Source organism: Meles meles, chromosome 16 (assembly GCF_922984935.1).
Source record: "Meles meles chromosome 16, mMelMel3.1 paternal haplotype, whole genome shotgun sequence".
Lineage (NCBI taxonomy): Eukaryota > Metazoa > Chordata > Mammalia > Carnivora > Mustelidae > Meles > Meles meles.
In genome coordinates, this window is record NC_060081.1 from 48,746,052 (window position 1) to 48,769,901 (window position 23,850).

General features: G+C 39.5%; 1 protein-coding gene across 2 annotated transcripts in view; it reads right to left on the reverse strand.

The window, feature by feature from the left end:
- Positions 1-1,447: 1,447 nt before the first annotated feature.
- PLCB1 (phospholipase C beta 1) overlaps positions 1,448-23,850 on the reverse strand; it is a 694,978-nt gene continuing 672,575 nt past the window's right edge. The window contains exon 32 of one of the 2 annotated variants that reach the window (XM_045980928.1): positions 1,448-4,152. In XM_045980928.1, coding sequence (XP_045836884.1) covers positions 3,925-4,152 — 228 coding nt within the window. In that variant the 3' untranslated portion in view covers positions 1,448-3,924. The remainder of the gene's footprint in view (positions 4,153-23,850) is intronic. The other variant, XM_045980930.1, reaches the window with a different exon arrangement.

Sequence of the window (23,850 nt, forward strand, 5' to 3'; positions counted from 1 at the left end):
GGATATACTATATACAGGGTGCCTATGGGACATTCTCATAACTCACATGTATATTCCTTTTTTTAAAAAAAATTAATGTTGTGGGGGGCTTGGGAGGCTCTGTAGGTTAAGCATCCAACTCTTCATTTTAGCTCAGGTCATGATCTCAGGGTCATGAGATCAAACCCTGTGCTGGGCAAGTAGCCTGTTTAACATTCTCTTTCTCCTCCTGCCACTCGCCTCTAAAAATAAAGAATCAGTGTTGCAAACTCTTTGTTTCATAAGAAAAAGTTATAACAAGTACACTGTCAGTTCATCTCCACTATTTGTTAGCAAACTTTCTTTTTAAAGATTTTATTTATTTGACAGACAGATTACAAGTAGGCAGAGAGAGAGAGAGAGAGAGAGGGGAGGAAGCAGGCTCCCTGCTGAGCAGAGAGCCTGATGTGGGGCTGGATCCCACAACCCTGAGATCATGACCTGAGCCAAAGGCAGAGGCTTTAACCCACAGAGCCACCCAGGCGTCTCTGTTAGCAAACTTTTGACTGTTCTGCTTTCCTTAGCTTTGGTGAAGGAAGGGAGGGATGTTCTCTAAAACGGAAGTAATAGACAGGTGCTCGGTCATTCCTGGACAGGATGGTAGATGGATAGAGTAATGACGGTGGTGCCCTCTGGCACATGCATTGCAGCATCCCAAGCTCCTGTACAGGCACAGATGGGCCGCATCAGGGCGGGCCTTCTGTCCCTAACGACTGGTGCAAAGAGCACTCCCACCATCCCGCCCATCAAAAACAAAAAAAGAAAGAAAGAAAAAGTTGGCTTTGACAGCAAGAAATGACACACCTGGGTTGTGTTAAGAAATTTTTATTGTTTCCTTTGGATTTGTGATGAAAGCACATAAAATTACAAGTGGAAGAAACATCATGCCACAAAATTGCATAGAATTATTACAAAAATGTGAATTACGCATTTTAAATAATTTGAGATAGAAGAACAAAATATGTACACTTTAAGAGTTTCAAATACTTTGTCCTATCTTTTATTTTTCTTCTGAAAAGGCAAAAGTCACAATGTCCAATCCATCACAAACAATATTTAACAGTGCACACGCGCAACATTAAATTCAAAGTAACGCAAGCAATGGCCCTTTCTTTCGGAATGATCGAATGACTGCTTATCTATTACAGGAGCATTAATGAATGAATGTACGGCGATGTGGAAATGTTTGAATGAAATGCAGGAAACCAAAAACACAAGGCATGTCATGAGAATTTTGAAAATTGGTTTTCATGGCCAAAACCACGCTATTCTCAGTAGTGTAAGGGTATCAGAGGGGCACGGTCTAATTTATTACACAGCTCTAACGCTCTATTACAGGAAAAACCACAGTACAGAATTTTACACATTCAACACAGAACAAGGCAAATACATAAAGGCACAAAACTGCACATCATATAGACCCTTTTTCTTTATCTTACTCTATTTCAAGTAATATTAATATTGTTAAATGATAGTATCGCTGTAATAGTTTCAATGAGGCAAGATGGACAGTGATCCACACTACCCCACAACTGCAAAAAGTGTCATTGTACAGATATAAAAATGTGATTACAGTAAATGGCCAAATACAAATGTATTGCAAAATGACTAGAGTCACGAAGAGAATGCAATCCCACTACCCAAACAGTTTTGTGTAAGTCAAGGTCTTTCCACTTCTATCTCTGGACTAAAGTGTGAGACAGTGTTCTGTAATAATCATCATTGTGTTTGGTTATGAATGTTATTATTAGTTCATTCTTCTGCAATGTTAGACAGTCTACAATTTTATTTATAAAAATGCAGCATTCAATTGTGCCCATTCTTGCTTCCTTACAATTAATGCCTTACTTTCAAAGTGCAAAAGTAGAATGATTTACAAAAGATTTATCTTTCAGTGGAAGATAAGTTTTATTAAGTGTCTAATTAATACCCCAAATCCTTCAGATCAAAATATAATCATCTCCAAAGAGGATGGGATTTTTTTCTCCTTGTGTCTTGCCAGACGTGTTTTTTTTTTTTAATCAAACACTCTTGCCTCATGTTTGAATTAAGTCTTTGTTTTGATTAAAACTTAAGTGTGATCCCTAGTTATTGCTTAAAGTTAAATAAAATAATTTGCATAAAAATATTAAATTCTTGAAACACAATTTTCAGGACACAACTGGTTTTTGCATTTTAAAATGTTTCACTAAGCTACAATCAGACAGGTTTATTTTAAAGGAAAATAAAGCTGTGAGCATCTTTCTTCAAAGCTTTAACTTCAATGTTCCTTGTGTTACTCTCTAAATTATATTTCCCTCTATATAATTATTCTCTCTTACTTAAGTTCCTTCAATAATATTTTTGATCAGTTTTCCCATGATATAATTTGTTTTTCTTATGCCACCAACATAGAAACTTAACAAAAAGACACAGTTAAGTGAATTAAATGTACATAGTAAATATATAATGAAAGATTTTTTTATGTTAGAATAAAGTCAAAATCTGTCAGACTTAAAAATTATGAAAGATACTAATAAATTTCCATATTGCTGTCCTATACATTTTTTATATATTCTATTAAAACAAGCTTAAAATCTGATACTTAAAATCCAGTTTTTGATCCTGCAAAATATATATCAAATTCATACTCTAAGCTCTAAATCTACCTCAACTTGCATCAACAGTTCCATCAATTGTTTCTTAGAATTTCAACATAATTTAATAGTTACATAATATAGATAGATGTTTGACCATTTTCTTCTCTGGGTATTTATTCCCGAATTTGGGTTTCAGTCTTGTGGAAGAGACTTGGGTCACTGCCAATTAAAATACACGCATCTATACTTGTATGTGCGTGTGCTTGTGTGTGTGTGTGTGTGTGTGTGTACTTACATGGCTGTGTGTGTACATATATACATGGAGATACTATATATCATTTATATGTGGGTCTGTGTATTCTCTAGATAAATATTCAATCTTTATCTCTATAGTAAAAATAAATGAACCATAAAAAATGTGAGACAGCAAAATAACCACTGGAACCTGTTCCCCCTGATTGAATCTCTGCTCAACATCTATCAGCTTAACCATTTTTATTCAACCAGACAGACTCTTTGTAGTTATTTAATAATTTCAGGCCAACCGCCAATGAATACCCAGACTTTGAGTGCAAATAGTCACTTCGGAAATCACAGTGCCTGGAAGTGTGTGGCCAGTTTGCTCAAGCAACCCAATGTATGCGCCATATTGCTAAGTCTTGGGATAGCTTCACTGGGCAAGGATACAACCAAGTGACTTTTTTCCAAGAAAGAAGACCAACTTATTCGAATCGCTATGGTATCAAATAAAGCCATGTCAGCAACAGATACATTGATGCCTCTATGATAAATAAATTAGCAAACTGCAAGCCTCCAGTGCTTGCAAAGCAAAGGATAAAACAATTTAATATGCACGTTAACTCGAAGAGATGGTAGTTGAGGGGCAGTTAGGAAAACGAATGCTCAAAGTTGGCTGTTCGATAGTGTTAAATAGTGCTACGCATTTCTCAAACTATTCCTATTACTTTGAAATACTTTACACCAGAGCTTCAAATAAAAACGTGAGCTTGATTTTCTTCCAAAAAGACACAGTCCTTCGTTAAATGTCCCATGGAGCCTGGAAGTTGCCTGCTTTGAATTTACTATTGGAAAGAAAAACAAAAATCCCACATACATGCACTCTCCACAAGCAGACCTGCAGTAGTGTCCACATAACGCATGGAGCCTGGGCATGAGGATGTTTGCATGGATCCTTCTAGAACTCTCCCTGTGGTGTGGATTGTAGGGTAAAGAATGCTTCTCAGGAAGATGCCCCCGGGCAGTGATTTTTGTAGTAAGAGAGTCGGATGAAGGGGCCATGCATGCTTTGAAGGCCTGGCAGGAACAATCACAGAGGAGTATCAAACTCTTTTCCTGGGTTGTCTCCTTCCAGCTCCTCACTGGAGGGAGGCCTGTGGTTCATTTTTCCAGGCTCTGAGGCCATGGAGGGAGGGGCAGAGCTGTGGTTGCTGTCTTCGCTGATCTTCCCTTTCATGGCTTCCTGCACAAACTCCAAGATCTCCAGGGGCAGTCTTTTGAACTTGTCTTGGTATTCTTGCTCCAGGTCTGTCTGCAGCTGGGAGACATCAAGAGAGGAGGATGGTTTTAGGTCATTTAGTTTTCTCTAACCACCCGTGTGGAAACTCTTTGAAAGAGATGTGCAAAGATAGGGGAGGAATAAATTAATGTAAATACCATCTGCGGGGTACCTATGGAGAAGATGTAAAACAGAGTGTAGTTGAACACGTCACGCGTCTGCGGCTGAAGGTCAAGTTCAGGTTCCGTGGGGCAGAATAGGGCTAAAGATGGGCAACAGTATAAATACACACACACACAGATACAGAGGCGAATGTTTTGAAAAAGTTTACGGAAGTAATATTCAGCGATCCAAAGTTCTTAAATGAAGGGACTGGAAGCTACTGAGAGCTGGAAGTGCCAAGGACAGCCGTGCATCAGGCTGGGGAGAGGGAAGAGGTGGCCTGAGAGGACAGGGGAGCTACGAGTGAGCTTCATAAAGCACTGTCGAGTACTTCTAGAGAGAAGCTCAATGCATTTTCTAAAAAAATTTATTTATTTATTATTTTAGAGGAAGAGAGAGGACGGGGTGAGGGGCAAAGGGAGAGCATTTCCAGCAGACTCCCTGCTGAGCATGGAGCCTGTCATGGGGCTCAATCTCACCACCCTGACATCATGACCTGAGCGGAAACAAGAGTCAGATGTTTAACTGACTGTGCCACCCAGGCTCCTCTCAGTGCATTTTTATGAACTGAACATACTCCTATAACCAACTTTAACTTCTGTTTTGCCTTCTTTTATCACCTCTTTGATTCTTTTTCTTTTCATTCTAATTTTATTTGCCTTGTATATTGCTTTAGCTGCCTTAAAAACTGTCTTTTAATTTATCTGTTTAATGCTCTGGAGAATGCCCAGACTTTTAAAAGTCACAGAACCGTTTCTTCAGACTCAAATGGAAGCCATAATCATAAAACCAGTGAAGGCTGGACATCTTCTGTAGCCAGGGTGAGGGGCAGCCAGTGGTGGGTGCTGCCTGCTGGAAAGTTCTGCTGTGATGGACCCCATTGAAACACAGAATTTTATTTTATTTTTATTCTTTTTTAAAAGATTTTATTTATTTATTTGACAGAGAGAGAGAGAGAGAGAGACCACAAGTAGGCAGAGAGGCAGGCAGAGGGGTGGGGGAAGCAGACTCCCCACTGAGCAGAGAACCTGATGTAGAGGCCTAACCCACTGAGCCACTCAGGCACCCCTATTCTATTTTTTAATAAAGATTTTATTTATTCATTTGAGAGAGAGCGATGGAGCACAGTGGGAGAAGGAGAAGCAGCCTCCTTGCTGAGCAGGGAGCCTGATGCAGGGCTAGGACCCAGGACCTGGGATCATGAAGTGAACCAAAGGCAGACGCTCAAGCGTCTGAGCCAGCCAGGCACCCCGAAACCCAGAATTTTAAATGAAATTCTCTTTCCTTATTGAATGGTAAGTAGGGAATCTAGCCTTTGCAATAGCATATGAGATGAAGGCTTTTTCTTTCTGCTCTTAGTAGCCTCGAGGCAGCTTTTCTTGAGACATGTCCTTAAAACCTTTATGGAATGTGTGTGTGTGTGTGTGTGTGTGTGTGTGTGTGTGTGTGCGCGCTTCTCAAACAGTTTTAAATTTTTTAAAAATTTTTAATTAACATATTGCATATTATTTGCTTCAGGGGTCCAGGTCTATGAATCATCAGGCTTACACAATTCACAGCAGTCACCATAGCACATACCCTCCCCAATATCCATAACCCAGCCACCCTATTCAAACTTTTAAGGAGCATACAAATCCCCTGGGATCCTGACTTTGCTTCTGATTCAGGAGACCTGGCTGGGGTCCGAGATCCTCCATGTCTCAGTGGCTCCCAGGTGATGGCAATGAGGCTGGTCCACGTAGACATTCTGCTTAACTACCTGTCCTGGTTCAACTCTGAGCTTCCCATTCTACTTTTTGTCTTGATTTTGGCTGTGTGTTGTCCATCTGAGGCTGCCTACAGTCTCTGGTGCTTGCCCTGAGCCCCGGACAGTCCAGGGTTAAGACAGGGCTCAGGGCATCTGTTCCTTGGAGCTGTGACCCCTTTCCTTACTCAAATTCTGGACAATGTCTGCAGCATGTGAACACCCTCTTTGGTTCAATCCCTTTGCTTGTGCTTTTATGCTGGAGAAATTCTGCCAGGATTTTGTTATATAATATAGGCCCATAATCCCTTGTCTGCAATTCTAAAATCCCCCAAAGTTCTGAAATCCAGAACTTTTTTTGGTAAATTTGGGGCAAACACATAGACATTAATTGATATAAAGTTATTTAAAATCCTCATATATTTCACTGAATGTGAATATCCATGCATGGTACTGTAGACATATTAATTTGTATGACTATGAGGATGACCAAGCCCCCTCCTAGAGTATTATGCTCACAGTATATGCATTATATGACTTTCTAAAATCAGAAAAATTATGTATTTCACAAGACAAGGATCCCAAGAATCTCAGATGATGGACTGTGGATCTGTTTGAAAAACATCTCCCCCCCCCCCCCGCCATCCCACATCAGAAAGTGCCAGATAGGGTCGCCTGGGTGGCTCATTCAGTTAGGTGTCTGCCTTCAGCTCAGGTCATGGTCTCAGAGTCCCAGGATCAAAGTCCTGCTTCAGGTTCCCTGCTCAGGAGGGAGTCTGCTTCTCCCTCTGCCCTTCATACCACTTTCATCCTTTCTCTCACTCTCTCTCTCTCAAATAAATAAATAAAATCTTTTTTTAAAAGTGTCTGATAAAAATGACTTGTCCTAAGTACTGAAAGTCAACTATTCTTCCCAAATATAAAATGTAGGGTATTTATGATCATGTCGTGCTGGCATATGAATTCTAATAAGCCAAGGAGGAAGCATGCTATGAGAAGGGCACTCATGGGGCTCTGAGACTGACATTGCTACAATGGAGCAAAGGCACCTTCACACATAGCTGCTCCCTCCCTGTGAGGAACAAGTGAGCCACTGGAGCATCACAGACGAGATGACAATGGCCAATTCTTTCCCAACCATTTAGAAGGGAGTGGGGGCTTTTACGGGAGTGAAATATCAGCCTGGTGTTCACCAGTTCTCATTAACTACCATGGAGGTCATTCGTTTGTCTCATTTTTAATTCAGCAAGGCATGCTGTTCAAGTTTTGCTTCCAAGGAATATAAGGAAAGGAAGACTAAGCAAGGGGCCTGGTGTTGAGGAAACAGCAGATTTCTGTTTTCCTTTAGGTTAGTGTGGGGGACCTTCAGTATTAGAAACATTGTATGTGATCTAGTGGTCAATTTCTCTTGGTAGGCAAGACCCCAGAGTGCTTGATAGTACTGTTTCTTTTTTGAATTTATATACAAAAAAGAATGTGAACCGCGAAACAATGTCAAATACTTAAATGAGCATTTTTAAATACTTTTTGAATAATCTAATTTTTAAAATAACCTAATTTTGATCATTATGATTCTGTACCCCCTTCTAATGTGTGAGATCTTTCCCCCCATACCACAAAGCAATTCCCTAGGACACCAGCTGGGTGTCCCATAATTTAACTCAATCCTGATATTATCTACCTGGAGATAGCATCAGACCCTACAAGTTGAGAGCTCAGTCCTGTGGGGCTGTCCCCACCCCCACCTCATGTCTGATGTCAGTTGCAAGTCCAGGTTGTCACCTGTGATTCTTACTAACTGGATACAGACTGGGAGTTCCAATGAACCCCTCCTCCCCCAACTGGCTTTGATTAGTTTGCTAGAGTGGCTCACAGAACTCAAACATTTTACTTACTAGATTACTGGTTTCGTATAAAAGGGTGTAACTCAGGAACAGCTAGGTGGAAGAGATGCACAGGGCAAAGTATGGGGAAAGGGGTGTGGAGCTACCATGTTCTCTGAGCACCCACACTCCTTGCATCTCCCCCCACATGTTCACCAACACAGAAGGTCTTCAACCTCCATCCTTTTGGATATTCATGGAGGCTTCATTGCATAGGCATGGTTGATGACATCATCAGTCCTTGGTTATTGACTCAGCCGCCTGCTCTCCTCTCCCTGGAGGTTAGGGATTGGGACTGAAAAGTCCAACCCTCTAACCCCAAGGTTGGTTCCCCTGGCAATCAGCCCCATCTTTAGGTTATCTAGGGGCTTTTGAAAAGTTGCCTCTTTAACAGGACCCAGGACATCTTTGTTGCTCATCATTTAGGAAATTTCAAGGGTTTTAGGAGCCCTGTGCCAGGAACTGGGATAAAGACTAAATATATATTTCTTATTGTAAATCACAGTATCACAGTAATAATAATTAAATAATTATTTAAAATAATTTTAAATTGCTGACTCAGTTGTGGCTAAATTACAGTTTTAGTGGACTCTTCTTTTATCATGGGTTAGTGGTAGATTATGTTGTATTCTAGACTAATAAATTAAAATAATTTATTAACCAAATTAATTTGTTTAATTTATATTATGTGCCATATTTCACCCTTTTAAAAAAGTTATTCAGTTATTAACAACTTAATTACAAAATTGCATTTATTATTAAATTTCAAGTTAGAGCTTTCCTTTTATTTGTTTTTGTTTCTTATAAATGGAACTCTTGTTCATTAAGAAAATATGAAGGGCAAAGTCCGGCTCTGTTCCCAGAAAGTCCCATCCATCAGGAGTCTAGGTTTTTTCCAGCCTACAGGTCACAAACTCAGACGTTTGGGGGAGACCAGGCAAGTCTTGAACATAAGTAGGAGTGGGAGGAGGGCATGCTCTGTATAAAGGGGCAGCAGAAACCCAGCTGTAGCTAAATTTTGCAGGACTCTTGTTTTTCAAGAGAAATCAGAAATTTAAATTTTCATTGAGGACCTGATTTTTTACTGTTGGCAATCAATTTGAACCTCATGAACTCTACTGGGCTTATGGAGGGTTTCTAACTACTGTCCTAGCAGATTTAAATCTGGCTTGGACCAGAAAACTCTAGAGACTATGGACTTTCAATTTGGATCCCTCCTCATTCTGCCTCCCCACCATCCTGAGCTTCAGATGGCTCTCCTCCAAACACCAGGACTTGTTCTTGATCATCCTTCTGCTGGGGTTCAGTGTTATCCCATCTCATTGCCACATTCTGGTTCACATCGTCACTGAGTATTGAGTGTCTACTCTGTGTAACCCAAGCTGTAGGTTCTGGGGGAATGGTAGATTAATTGCACAAATGATAGCAATGTCTCACCCCTCCTGGTACTCATGGCCTCAGCAGTGTCTCCCACGAAAGAGTGGAGTGTATTTTTTTATCTCCCTGAATCTAGGGAGGCCTTGGGATTTGCTTTGTCCCATAGAATGTGTCAGAGTGACAGCATGCAGTTCTGAGCCTAGACCCCAAAAGGCTTCATGTGGTTCTGCTCTCCCTGTTAGAAACGCACTGAGCTATTAGGTGATGAGGCTCAGGCTAGCCTGCTGCCGGAGGAGACACATGACCCTGTTGTCCACCCCCTCCATCACTTTGACCGACTATCAGACATGAGGGCGAAGCTATTATAAACCAGCCAGCCCTCAGCTGACCCACCAGCTAAACATAGGTTTGAGTAAGGCTACTGAGACCAGTGGAGCTTGACTCAGACCAGAACTGCCTAGCTAGTTCATAGACTCATGAGCTTAGTAAATGCTTATTGTGTTATGCCACTCAATTTTGTGGGTTCTTTGTTAGGGAGAAGTAATGTGGCAGTAACTACACGATATAGTAGGGGAATTCAAAGTGATGTCATATATGGCCTGCTTCCATGAGATACTCATATTTTAATTCAGCTGGCTCTATCTTTTCATTGCTATAATCTTAAAACACATTGCTGAGGGACATTACTACTGGACTGATAGATCTTCATGAAAAACCCGATTTTGGAAAATATGCTTTGGAGCTTTTCTATAACATTAGCAAACATGAGCTTGCTTGATCTTAAATTTGTAAGATCTATTCTTAGGAAATGGGCAAAAAAGAGGGAAAGATATCATCAAATTTGATCTCTAATTTTAAGGCAAATTGTTACATTACACTCAGATATTAATAAATCAGAACATTGCCAGAGTTTGTTTAATTATAGGCTGAGTTCTCCAATTTGACTAGCCAGGCTCAATTTCTAAATCTCTCAGTTAACATGTTTTTCAAGCCATGTTGCCTACTCATTGTTTCTGTGAACTCTGGATAGCAATACAGTCAGGTTCAATGCTTTTAGCTCTGCCTGAGTATAATGTCCAAGATTTTTGCAGTTGGGATGCTATCCTGCCTCTGACAGTTTTTCAATTGTCTTAAAAAAATAAAGTAGAGATTTGATGTAGTTTATGCAAGGTTTTTAGATTCATAAATGTAAGTGAAGACCAAGGAGAAAGTAAAGTTACTTATATAGGTTAGTTTACAAACAGGGGGGAATACGCAATATAATGTATATGTGGCATAAATATAGAATAAGACAGGGTACTGAGTTAATAAAGAGATCTAATCAATACCAGCTTTCTAAGGAACCAAATTGAAACCAGAGTATAGTGAGATACTGTGGGATAATAAAGACAGAAGAACTGCTAAAACTTAAAAGAAAAAAACAAATTCTATAGAGAAGGCACAGACAGATATTTAAGGAGAACTTTCACTTTGAGCTCAGGTCCAACTCAAGTCATTTTGCCCAGGGAAGTATATTAAAGACCTTAATATAAAACACAAAGCAGGGCACGTGGGTGGCTCAGTAGGTTACATCTCTGCCTTCAGTTCAGGTGATGATCTCAGGGTCCTGGGATGGAGCCCTGCATCAGGCTCCCTGGTCAGCAGGGAACCTGCTTCTCCCTCTGTGTGTGTGTGTGCTCACTCATACTCTCTCCCTCTCTCAAATAAATAAATCTTAAAAAACAAAAACAAAAAAACACACACAAAGTAAAAAAATCTTAGGGAAAATTCTGGATGAATAATTGCATTATTATATATAGAGAGAGGTTTATTATATAGGTGTAAAGATCTTCTCAAGGAAGATAGATAAACTGTAAGCTACAAGGAAAAAAATTAATTAGGTATGTTGTTGATCCCTAAAATGTATGGGGAGGGCAGGGGCGCCAACCCCTGCACAGCCAAAAATCCTAGTCAAATTTTTAACTCCCTCAAAACTATTAATAGCCTACTATTGACTAGAAGCCTTGCCAGTAACATGAACAGTCGATTAACACATATTTGTTACATGTATTTTATCTTATATGCATTGTGTATTATATTCCTACAATAAAGTAAGCTAGAGAAAGAATGTTTTTAAGAAAATCATAAAGAGAGAACACATTTACAGTACTGTACTGTATCGAAAAAAGTCTGCGTACAAGTGGACCTATTCAAACCCATGTTGGGGGTCATTGTATTTATCTAAATGAAAATAATCTTTTTGGGGGGATTGAAAAAATGGACAAACTTCAAGCAATTCATAGAAGAAGTGAAAATATCCAATATATATTTGAGAAAAACCTCACTCTCATTGACAGTAAGGAATATTCAATAGCACATTTTTTTAAGGAACATATTGGTAGAAAAAAGATTGTTCAAAGGAGCATTAATACTGGGGAGAAGTGAACATTTTCCAACGTGAGCAGTAATCTGATATCTGTAGTATCTACAAGAAGGAGAATGCACATAGCTTACACCCAGCAATTCCACATTTGGGAAGGCAATCTGGCCCAGGGAAATGAGAGCACTAACATATAAGGACGGAAGCATCAGGAAACTTACTGCCGCATTGTTGTAGAGGTAAAACCCAAATCTACTGCCACCACACCAAAAAACAAACCAAAACCAAAACCCCAAACCAAAACAAAATCACAGCCACAATCACAAACCCCTAAAAACAACTGTAATAATAATGTTGATACTTTGCTAAGTATCACTTAAGTATCACACTTTGCTAAGTGTATTATTATTGTCTATCCCTCTATTTTTTTTTTTTTTTTTTTTGGTGAATCATTTGAAAATAAATTTCAGATATCACAATGCTTGGCCACCACACCCCCTAAAAATAAAAACATTTTCCTACATTATGACAATACCTTAATCATGTCAAGGAAATTGGTAATAATCTTTAATGTTACCCAACATCCATCCATGTTCAATTTTCCCAGAATCACTCTCCCAAATCTTCTAGCTTTTTTTTTGGACCAGAATTCAAAGTTCTTGTATTGCATCCAATTGTGATGTCTTCCCCTCTCTTCCCTCTTGAGTTATTTATTGTTTTAAAATGTTTTATGGGGGCGCCTGGGTAGCTCAGTGGGTTAAAACCTCTGCCTTCGGCTCAGGTCATGATCCCAGGGTCCTGGGATCGAGTCCCGCATCGGGCTCTCTGCTCAGCTGGGAGCCTGCTTCCCCCTCTTTCTCTGCCTGCCTCTCTGCCTACTTGTGATCTCTGTCTGTCAAATAAATAAATAAAATCTTAAAAAAAAATAAAATTTTTTATGATTTGGCTTTTTTTGAAGAGTCCTGTTCAATTTTCTTATAGAAGGCCCACTGTTGGGTCCATGGTCAAAGGAGAGAGACTGATTCAAAGCGAAGGTCAAGCAAAGATTTATTTCGTGCCAAGTATCGAGAATCAAACTGACCGGCCAGGGCCGTCTCTTGCAAAGAGGCGACCTCTCTCTGCCTTACAGACTAGCTTTTAAGGGCAAAGGCCATGTGGTTGGGGCTGGCCACGCACAGGTGGCCAATGAGATTGTAACACAGAGAAAGCTGCACAGTCTTGCTAGGTCACACATAAGTGACCAACTGAATTACAATTTACCCTATAGTAGATATTTGAACTAGCCTATCACCTTGGTCAGAATTGGTGCCCAAAGGGTGGGGCCCATACTCCTTGGCATGGCCCATACCCCTTGGTAGCTAGGGAGACAGTATGCGCCACCACTGATTGAATACCTCCACCTGGCCTGACCCACCCTTATATTTGGGCTTTGTTACCTGGGTCTGGTTTCCGGGACTTGTTTTTAAGTAAGTCCCCTGAGAGGGTGGGGAGGGCAGGGTCAGGATGGAGCTGTTCTGGCTAAATAGGCCTTTACACCACATTCTGAATTTACCTGATTATTTCCTTGGGGTGTTATTTAAGTCGATCCTGGAAAACCTGTCTTTCCTGTAAACTAGAAATTAAACCCGTAAACTTGATCAGATGGGGATTAAACAAACATTTGTTTGGACTAGAAGAGTCAACAGGTATTCTTTTATATCTCATATCATAACATATCAGTGAGCTCTATTATCATGTGACCACATTATCAACAATGCTAAATTCGATCACTTGGCCAAAGTGGTAAATAGCACACTTTAATTTTGTCAAGACTTTTTTTTTCTTTTGCTTATTGGCAATTATTCTGTGGGGTGAAGCTCTGGATCCACAAAAAGTTTCCTTAGCACCCTTTCATGAAATGATTTTCATCTATCTTATTAGGAGTCAATGGCAATTTTCTAACTTTTTTTTTTTTTTTTAAGCTAGTATTTTATTTAGCTCTTCTGTAAGGAAGAGCTTTCCCTTTTCAGGTGGAAATGAACCAGAGTTCCTCCTAAAAAGGCAGAGTAAGCATTTAATTCTTTTCCTTTGATTCATAAATATTCTGAATAAGGAGTTGAGGCAATAATAATTTCAAAAGATAACAAATGATTTTTCTTTCCCTTCTCCCTCTTTCTCTGAAAATAACTGCAGACAATATATTTTTATTTCCAATCGTTCCCTTTGTTTAAATCAGTTGCAGTCATTATTTTTTGAGCTTAAATTGTCCCCATATGCCAACAGAAGTCCTTTTAGGGCATGATCCTTGGTCCTTTTGACATGCCCTCATTGGGTTTTGAGCATTTGATTGCTTTTCTAGATAAAATAAGATAACTCAGGCACCTCTCATGCTTTCTCTGACTCAGACCTGGAATCAGCTACTTTTCCAAGGAGGCTTTGTTGGAGAAGGCACTGGGTGCTAAAAGTGCTCACTGCTACCAGGCTGTCATTGTGTTTGGGCCCACAGTGGACATTAGGACATATATTTTTGAAAAATTGTTAGTACATACGGATATCTGAAATTAAAATGTAACATTAAATCACTTTTTCTTAACTCCTTTGATTTTTTGCCTTTCCATATCTTTTATTTTGAAACTTTTTTTTTTGCATATTTTGCATATTTTGCTTTCTGGTAACAACATATATTTACCCATTTGCTTTACATTTTCATATATATGGAAATAGTTTCAATATTGTGACCTAACCATAAAATAACCATGTGAAGCTTAAGTCATTTCTGAGGTTCTGTTTTTCACAAAATAGATCTCACCTAGGATGCACAATTATATTACTCTGCAAAAATTCCCCTGAATTAATTATATTCTTTGATTAGTTACATTATTTTTTTAAGATTTTATTTATTTATTTTACAGAGGGACAGAGCACAAGCAGGGGGAGCAGCACAACAAGAGGGAAAAGCAGATTCTCTGCTGAGCAGGGAGCCCAACGTAGGGCTCAATCCTAGAACCCTGGAATCAGGACCTGAACCAAAGGCAGATGCTTAACTGACTGAACCACCCAGGCACCCCTAATTATGTTACCTTTTATGTACACATAAAACCATTTGTTTCATTTGTTTTCTCATTAGACACTTTAGATTACTTCACTTTTTTTTTCTTTCTCTGGAAGCATCTGCTGTATTTTTAAAAATGTAATTCCTCACAGTCTCTTAACCCTTTTAAAAATATGTCTGGTTTTTGGGAAATGCATGTGTAAATATGGTACTGAAATTATCTTGCTCAAGATATTTAAAAAATTTACTGTTAAAGATTAGGGAAATAATAAAACTCACAAACAAACAAGCAAAAAAACCCTCAACCCCCACCCAACCAGCAGAAACATCAATAAAACAGAGTTTCTGTAAAAGAACACATAGGCTTCTGCTTAAAGAAATGAAACACAGCCAATGAATGTAAAACAATAAATGGCTATGAAAATAAGTGAATATAATTGTTCCTGTGATAAATGAACAAAGTCTACATACAGTTTTATATGTACTGTGATTACAGCCATGAGAATATTTTCTAAGAATACAGAATTACTTTGAAAGAAAATACTAAAATATAAACTGTTGGGACTGAATATTTTTATTTTCTCTATTTCTCATTTTTATGGTAATGTGATTATTTTACTTTTAGCATGAAAATAGCATTCCAAAAGATAAAAACAATTAAAAAAAAAAAAAGAACAGAAAAGTACAAAACACTGAGCGTGGGATAGAGTGACCAGGAAAATTAATAGAGTGACCGGGAATTAATGCAAGTTTTTTTTCTTAAGATTTTATTTCTTTATTTGACAGACAGAGATCACAAGTAGGCAGAGAGGCAGGCAGAGAGAGAGGGAAGCAGGCTCCCTGCCGAGCAGAGAGCCCAATGGGGGGCTCGATCCCAGGACCCTGAGATCAGACCTGAGCTGAAGGCAGAGGCTTAACCCACTGAGCCACTCAGGCACCCAATGCAAGTATTTTAAATTCAACATCAGCAATCAATCAATCAGCCAAAAGGCTGTGGGAAAAGCATTAAAATACACACACAGAGTGGGTGGTTTAAAATCACCCTGAGCCACCTTTCAGACTCATCTTATTTTTAGAATAATGTCATGAATTTTTACGTCAACCAAGAATAAAAATAACAAGATCATATAAAAGTTACAGAGGAGGCCAGTCAGGTTAGCAGGGGATTGTTGGAAAATCACATGTGGGAACATGGGACCACATTACATATCTCAACCGTTATAGATTGTGTTGGTTTATTTGTTTTCCTCTAAATTTCTTTAGAATAAATTGCAATGGGACTTCGAATCAAAATGTCTGAGTGGAGATTCCTTCTTCTAAACAGGGAAATGCTAAGTAAAATAGAACACATACATTTAATTTAAATTGATAACTGAGTTTTTTTTTTTTTTTAAGATTTATTTATTTTAGGGTCATCTGGGTGGCCCAGTGGGTTAAAGGCTCTGCCTTCCGCTCAGATCATGACCCCAGGGTCCTGGGATAGAGCCCCGCATCAGGCTCTCTGCTCAGCAGGGAGCCTGCTTCCTCCTCTCTCTCTCTCTCTGCCTGCCTCTCTGCCTACTTGTGATCTCTATCTGTCAAATAAAGAAATAAAATCTTAAAAAAAAGAGATTATTTGAGAGAGAGAGAGAATAAGTGAGAGGGGCAGAGGGAGAAGGAGAGAGAATCTCAAGCAGACTCCACACTCAGTGCAGAGCCCCACCTGGGACTCAATCTCACCACCCTGAGATCCCCCCTTGAGCAGAAACCAAGAGTCAGATGCTCAGTCCATTGAGCCACCCAGGAGCCCCTGATAACTGAGTTTTAATACTAGAAAAGAAAATCTTTAAGTCACAGGAATAACAAAGGAACTCAAAACCAAGAGGTCCTCAGTGGCAGAATAGATTCTCCATCTTATAGAACTGAGGTTTTAATGTTCTAAGAAGATGGGAGAGAAAGCCTAAGAATTGGCAGTATTGAAATGGTGAAATTGTAGTTTCCATACTTGATAGGCTAACCAGGAAATCTCCATCCATAATCTCAGGGACAAGGTGAAGAAGCCAGCAATTCTTGGGGTCCATTGAAGGAAAAAACTTCAACCATGAAGAATTAGGAGCCCAAATCAGCAGTGTGAGGGAGTTCAGTCTCTAAGTTCATAGTACCCTTATAGATTGGTAAACCAGTTCCAATAAATCATAAATTCCAAAACTTAAAAAATCGATAAAACCCATAAATTCCCTGCAGAGGTCCAGCAAATTCAGACTGTTTGGATTTGCCACAATGCGAGGCTGCAGTGATCCCTACAGATAAACAAATTCCCACTGAACATGAACTCAAAGTTCAAAGTCACCAACCACTCAAGTAAAATGCCGCATCTGTTTAACCTTGTAATTTCAGGTTGCCATTGGCAACTGAAGTCTAAAGAAAATGAGTAAAATGTGAGATGAGTGTATTTCTAGGTCAAAACGAAAAACACTCCAGACCTAAACAGAAATAAATTGGATAGTTCATGCCAATGTGGAGGAATACAGTTAATTCATAATGGGTATAAATTCTTGACACTTTTAATCAAGTCCTGAAGTATGTTGGATGCCTACATTTTTGGCATATTTTTCCTAAACAATTATATTTGCCTAAAAATGATACTAAAATGGTTTCATCATTTGAACAAAGACCAACTAGCAATAGAGCCCATTACAAAGGATAGGAAGACAATCACAAATTAAACTGTTGTCATTGATCTATAGAATTGGAGAATTCATTGAGGCATAGATAAGATTCTCTGTCCCTGAAAGGTGCTTGCATCTTCCAAATATGACCTTGGCAGCTCTTCCAGATATGACCGTGGCAGCTCATTTACTATCTTGGAATTGAATTCTCCTCATATATAAAATGGGGATAGTCATGCCAGTTTCCACAGGTTGTTGTTAAAAAGTTTAAATGAGATCATATGTGCTAAAGTAATTAGCATATTGTGCTTGCTTATTTAATTCTGTATAACTTCATTTATTTTTTTAAAGATTTTATTTATTTATTTGACAGACAGAGATCACAAGTAGGCAGAGAGGGAGGCAGAGAGAGAGGAGGAAGCAGACTCCCTGCTGAGCAGAAAGCCCCAGGCAGGGCTCAATCCCAGGACCCTGGGATCATGACCTGAGCCAAAGGCAGAGGCTTTGACACACTGAGCCACGCAGGCGCCTTTATAACTTCATTTCTAAAGAGAGAGGAAAAAACATAACTTGTAGGTGAGAACATCTGGAACCCTAAGTGGTCTTTGTTCTTTCTAGTTGTGTCGTTTAAGTCATTACTGGGTCAACGCAACTCAATTATGGTATTTGTTGGATCTCACTTTTAGACTATGTTCTGGGCTGTTGCTGATTTGAAGCGCTTATCAACAGATAATATTTTTGAATACTCTGATTGGTGTAAGGCCCTGTGTTTGGTGCTGTGAAGAATTAAAAAATTAGAATCTGTCCTGGGCAATAAGTGATAGGTATAGGGAAAATAACAAGTTGGGCTGAATGGGTTCTAAGACAAAAAATACTATAGATGTTAAAAATGAATATTGCATTGGGAAATACTTTGATACAATACAAAGTATTTGTAGAGGAGATGGTACTTAAAAAGTGGGAACCTTGTAGGATATGCCAACATCCTTGTTATTATCATTATCCTGGGGCAAAGGCTTTCAACCTTCAACCTACGGCACATATAATAGTTGATATTTACGAGGGGGATGGAGTTTTCTAGCTGTAACCTCCTTCTTCCTTGAACTTTTTAATGGAATATGGTAGAAGAACATATCTTTGAATCTGCTCTAATACATAACAATTAAATGATTACCAGTGTCTTCCATCTATAATTAACCACAGATTATAATAGAGGGGATCTCACAATCTGCGACTGAGAGCCCTTCTTTAAAAGATGGCTATGTCAAAAGTGACAAGACGGAAAAGCTTTACATCAGCACGTCTCAAAAGTTAATGCAGACATAAAGTACCTGATTTTGTTAAAATGTGGATTCTGACTGAGTAGATCTAGAGCAGGTCTTGAGATTCTGCATCTCTAAGAAGCTCCCAAGTGATGTTCTTGTTGCTCGTCTAAGGACCATTTTCTGAATAGCACCACCTTAGACAAAGGGCTCCCATCAAAGTGCTCCTTTTGTGTATCCCTCCTCAACATTTTTCACGGGTTTGAGTCATATAATAGGATTCTCTTTGTAAATCTCATCTCCCCAGACTTCTGGAGGTGGCTAATGTTCAGGTGTGGATTCAAGGTGTTGGTTGGAGGCTGCTGTGAGAAGGGCGAATGAGGGGTAAGTCTGCAGAGGTGAAAGATGGAAGGATCCAGGATAAATAGGCAATGAATTAAGTACTAAATGCTAAGTAGATCCCAATACTGAATCAACAAAAGAGGAAAGACAGAGGCTAGAGATCATGTGATTTACCAGGCATAATCCCTACAGGCATTTGCATTTTAAATTTTATTTCACGTCAAAAGCCAAATGCACTGTGACATAGATCTTTTGTGTCAAATCCTCTATACACCCATACACTCCATGAAATTGCCCATGGAGGAAATCTGCTCTTAATATAGCAAAGAACATAAGCAGATTCCTGTGACTTTTTTCCTAGCTACATCCCCATTCTTCCTTCACTGTCCTTTCCCCAGTATACCTCTCTTGAAATGCTTCGGTATCTTAGCTTCACCCGTAATTTATACCTTCTTTGATTTTAAGATGTATTACAGAACTTCCTTTGTAATCTTCTTACAGGTGTCTGGAGATTACTATAGAAATCTTTGAAAGGGACATCGACAATTATATTGTCAACCCCTCCAAGACTTAGTAGTATTAGAAAGGTATTAAAAAATTACATAGTTAAACCTTTTCCTTTAACTTGGTATAAACCTGTGGCTGAAAGAAGTTAAGTGGCTTTCTCAAGGATACGGCTTGCTAATAGCAAAGCTAAGACCAGAACCTAGTTGATTCTCCTCTTTTGTAAACCGGATTAATGGCCTCAGTGCATCACCTCTCTCTCTCTCTCTCTCTTTCTCTGTATCCACAGCCTTCGCCTTCTGAGCTTAAGTTCCTCTTGCTAAAGCAGTAGAGGCTATCTCTCTACCCTTTGACTATGAGGTGTCATGTGACTTATTCTGGCCAATAGGAGAGACTTGAAAAGGCACTTGTGTATTTCAGCTTTCATCCCTATTACTTTGCTATGGTCATGGGAACATGCCTGGTCTAGGCTGGTAGAGGATGAGACACATGGAACATAACTGAGTCGCCCCAGTCATCCCAGTTGCACAGACTGAATCGTCCAAGATCAACTAGCAGGTGGCTGGTAGGCTGATATGGAAACAAGCCCAGCTGAGATCAATAGAGTCACCAACCTAAACTATACTTAACCATAAATGTATGAACAAGCCCAGGTAAGATCAGCTATACTCAGCTCAGATTGGCTGAACCCTGCAAATTCATGAACTACATAAATATTTATAATTGCATGCCACTGAAATTTTGTGTTTTTAGGGAGTGTTATTGTAGCATCTCCCCCATGACCTCCATAATTTCTCTCAAAATTGTGCATGACATTCTGGGGCATTGACATGGGATGAATTGTTTGTCCTGTCCCAGCAGCCATACTCGTTGCTACTTGGTAGATGTACCACCACCACTCAGCATCTAAAAGCAAATTATACTATAATGGGAGGCAAGAATTTTGCTACTTGGCAAGCCACTTCATCTCAGTGAATGTATGTGTTCCAGGCTTTGAAATTTTTGTATCTTTCCTGGAGTATTCTCCCCTTATAGGTGCCTACTATGAAGGTCTAGGAGTTTTCTATTTTTAATTAAGTGCTTTCTGTAGGATGACTCAGCTGGGTTCTATCAGAGCTGGGAATAAAAATGATTGTGAGTGAGGAAAATTTTTTTATTTTGCCAAAATGAGTAATCATAGGCCAGTAACACCTTGTCAAACTGAAAGTTACCACTGTACTTAAGATACCAAAAGATGGTTTAAATCTCTGAAGACCCGTGCTCTGGGCCAAAGAAGTTAAGAGACTTATTTTATAACTTTGTGTGAATGCACATTTAGCTCGTTATCAACTGTCATTCCTTAAATAAGGAAACTGAAGCCTACCACTCCTGTGTTTTAGTGTAGAATGAAGATCTGAACACTGAACTCTTGCTACCTAATCCAGGGCTACATCCCCCCATTCTAAGTCAACTACCACTCTGTAAAAACAGAATTAGTGATCATCTCAGCAACCTGCTTCTGCAGTACGCTGAGAGTAGAATCACCAATAACGCCACTGTATTTTCCTGGCATGTCTAGGATTTTAGAATGCTTTCACAAAATAATTGAAAAGTGTCTTTTACTGAAAAGTGATGATAGGGAAGGGTTCCATGGTATAGGGTCTTACTGATATGCTGCCCATTTAGTAACAGGATACAGGATCTAGGAAACAGGACTCCCAACCAGCTGCAATGAGCCTGATTTATTTCTCAGTCTTCACTGAGAAATAGTGAAGCATGGCTCTGCCATGCTTAGAAGACACTGGCTTTTCACACACACCCCCCACACTCTGTGTAATTCTTCAGCGTAGGATCTGTTTATTTGGTCAGCTGGCTGTTTTCCTGTTTGCTATTAAGTGCAGACTAATTTAATCAGATTATTTCTATAAAGAACCATATACTACAAGAAGGAATAAACAAATGAAAAATTGGAAGAAGAACAACATCCTAGTTTACAAGAAAAAAGAAAAATCTCTTGGGGGTAAAACCGAGCTACTAAATAGTGCTAGTAAATTACAATGAAATATAGAAGAATAAAAATAATGATGATTTAATTATAATTTACTAAGTGCCTATTATGTGGCAGGCACTGTTCTTAGCACTTTTTTTTAAAGATTTTATTTATTTACTTATTTATTTGACACAGAGAGAAAGAGTACAAGCAAAGGAACAGTAGAGGAGAAGTAGGCTCCCCGCTGAGCAGGGAGCCTGATGTGGGGCTCAATCCCAGGAACCTGGGAACATGACCTGAGCTGAAGGCAGATGTTTAACCAACTGAGCCACCCAGGTGTCCCAAGACTCTTCATGTATTAACTAGTTGAAGCATGTTCATTAATTTCAGAATCTCCCAATTCATATATCTCTGGGGCCAAGAAACAACATATATCTGTGAATTACATTTGGTAAAAGGCAACAGAGAGACAACAAAACCTGGGCAGGTCACCCGTTTATGGCTCAGAGTAGCGGACTACAAGGAGCAAGGGCATAACAGTGAAGGGTGATCTATGCCCATTGGTAAGAGGCTAAGAAAGACCACACCAGAAGAATCCTGTTCTCTCTACCACACAAACCCTATAAGAATCAATAAAAAGCTTCAAGTCAATTGAAATAAGAGGTTGTTCAAAGGCTAATTATTTTTAGATGAAGTGTGCATTTCTTTTCCATCAAGTGGAATGCCACCAGCGGGGAAGAATTGATTTACATTATGAATTCAGTTCTTATACTGAGTCACATTAGAAACAAATGTCTATAGTGCAGATGGCACACAGCCACCTCAGATAAGGGGGAGTTCCAGCAAAACATGCTCTGGGGGATGTCTTGGGCTGGGATCCTTTGAGTCATTCCAGAAGTGGTCGCTGACACTTTATTCTCATGGAGGGTCCTGCCCTTGTGTGGGTCCTCCTTTGGATCAGAGTGTCCTCATCTGCACACACCTTTATCTTAACTCCTTTTAAGACTTACACCAAGCATCCATAATTATCTACCTTGAGCCCTCACTAAAAATGCTCTCTTTTGACTTAAAGCCTGTGCATTTAAAAAAACAAGAGACAGGCTGTGTTAAATGTCCTGGAATGAACCCAGCCATGTCCCTGGAGAACGCCCTTCTCCTGATCACCTAAAATTAGTTTTGGTTTTTCTTTTTCTTTTTATAAGTGTATATTTCAGGAGAGGTTAGCAGTCCTAGGGTTTTATCAGGATAATTGATTTTGATTCTTAGCGAGCGAGTATTTCCTAATTATATAGTCACTCCTCCTAAATATAATGTTTATATCTTCTGGTTAAATCACTGTGGTTTTAGGTTGGCTGTTTCCAACTTGATCTGAGAATAAACTAGACATTTGCTTGCCTGGCCTCAGGGGTTTTGAAAAGTCTGATGGTCATTCCTGAATTCCCCATCCAAGGTGAAGTTGGAAACTATGATGGAATTTCTCAGAGAACAAACTGAGGCAGGGCCAGGTAAAAAGGTAAATGGGTGTCTGGGGCCTGGGCAGGAATGTGGTGACCACAGAGGGCATTCCTCAGCTACAAAGAGCAGCCACCCAATCTTGCCACCTAGATTGCTGCCACGTGTATGCCAGAGGTTGCTACATCTGAGTTTTTCAAAAGAAGCTAGCAATCTGGGTTTTCATGTTAAGTCTTCTGTTTTGTCGGTGTTGGCACCCAGGTTAGAAATGTATAAAACACTGTGTGGGTCTGGGGTGCTTGGCTGGCTCAGTCGGAGGAGACTATGACTCTTGATCTTGGGCTCATGGGTTCAAGCCCCACGTTGGGTGTAGAGATTACTAAAAAAAAAATAAACTTCATGGGGGGTGGTTAAGGGGGTAGGAGAAGAATAAATGAAACAAGATGGGATTGGGAGGGAGACAAACCATAAGTGACTCTTAATCTCACAAAACAAACTGAGGGTTGCTGGGGGGAGGGGGGTTGGAAGAGGGGGGTGGGGTTATGGACATTGGGGAGGGTATGTGCTATGATGAGTGCTGTGAAGTGTGTAAACCTGGCGATTCACAGACCTGTACCCCCGGGGATAAAAATACATTATATGTTTATTAAAAAAAAGCATTAAATTTAAAAAAAAGATACATAAAAATAAATAAATAAACTTAAAACAACAACAACAATACCCTGCGAGTCAATTTACAACCTCTGAAATAGCTAGATAGTGTATTCCACGTGTTTGCCTTTGGACTTGATCTAAAAGTCTCCTGAGGTCTCTCTACTTTAGGACTGGCCTCCATCCTCTTTGCTGAAGCATAACATAAACATAAACATAACTGCATGGTGCTGCTATCTTGAAGCTTTGATAAGACACCAATCACTGGGAAGGCAGAGACACTTCACTTAGCTTCTCTGGAAGGTATTTGCTGAATAATCTGGGATGTCTGCCTATTCCCCCATTTCCTCATT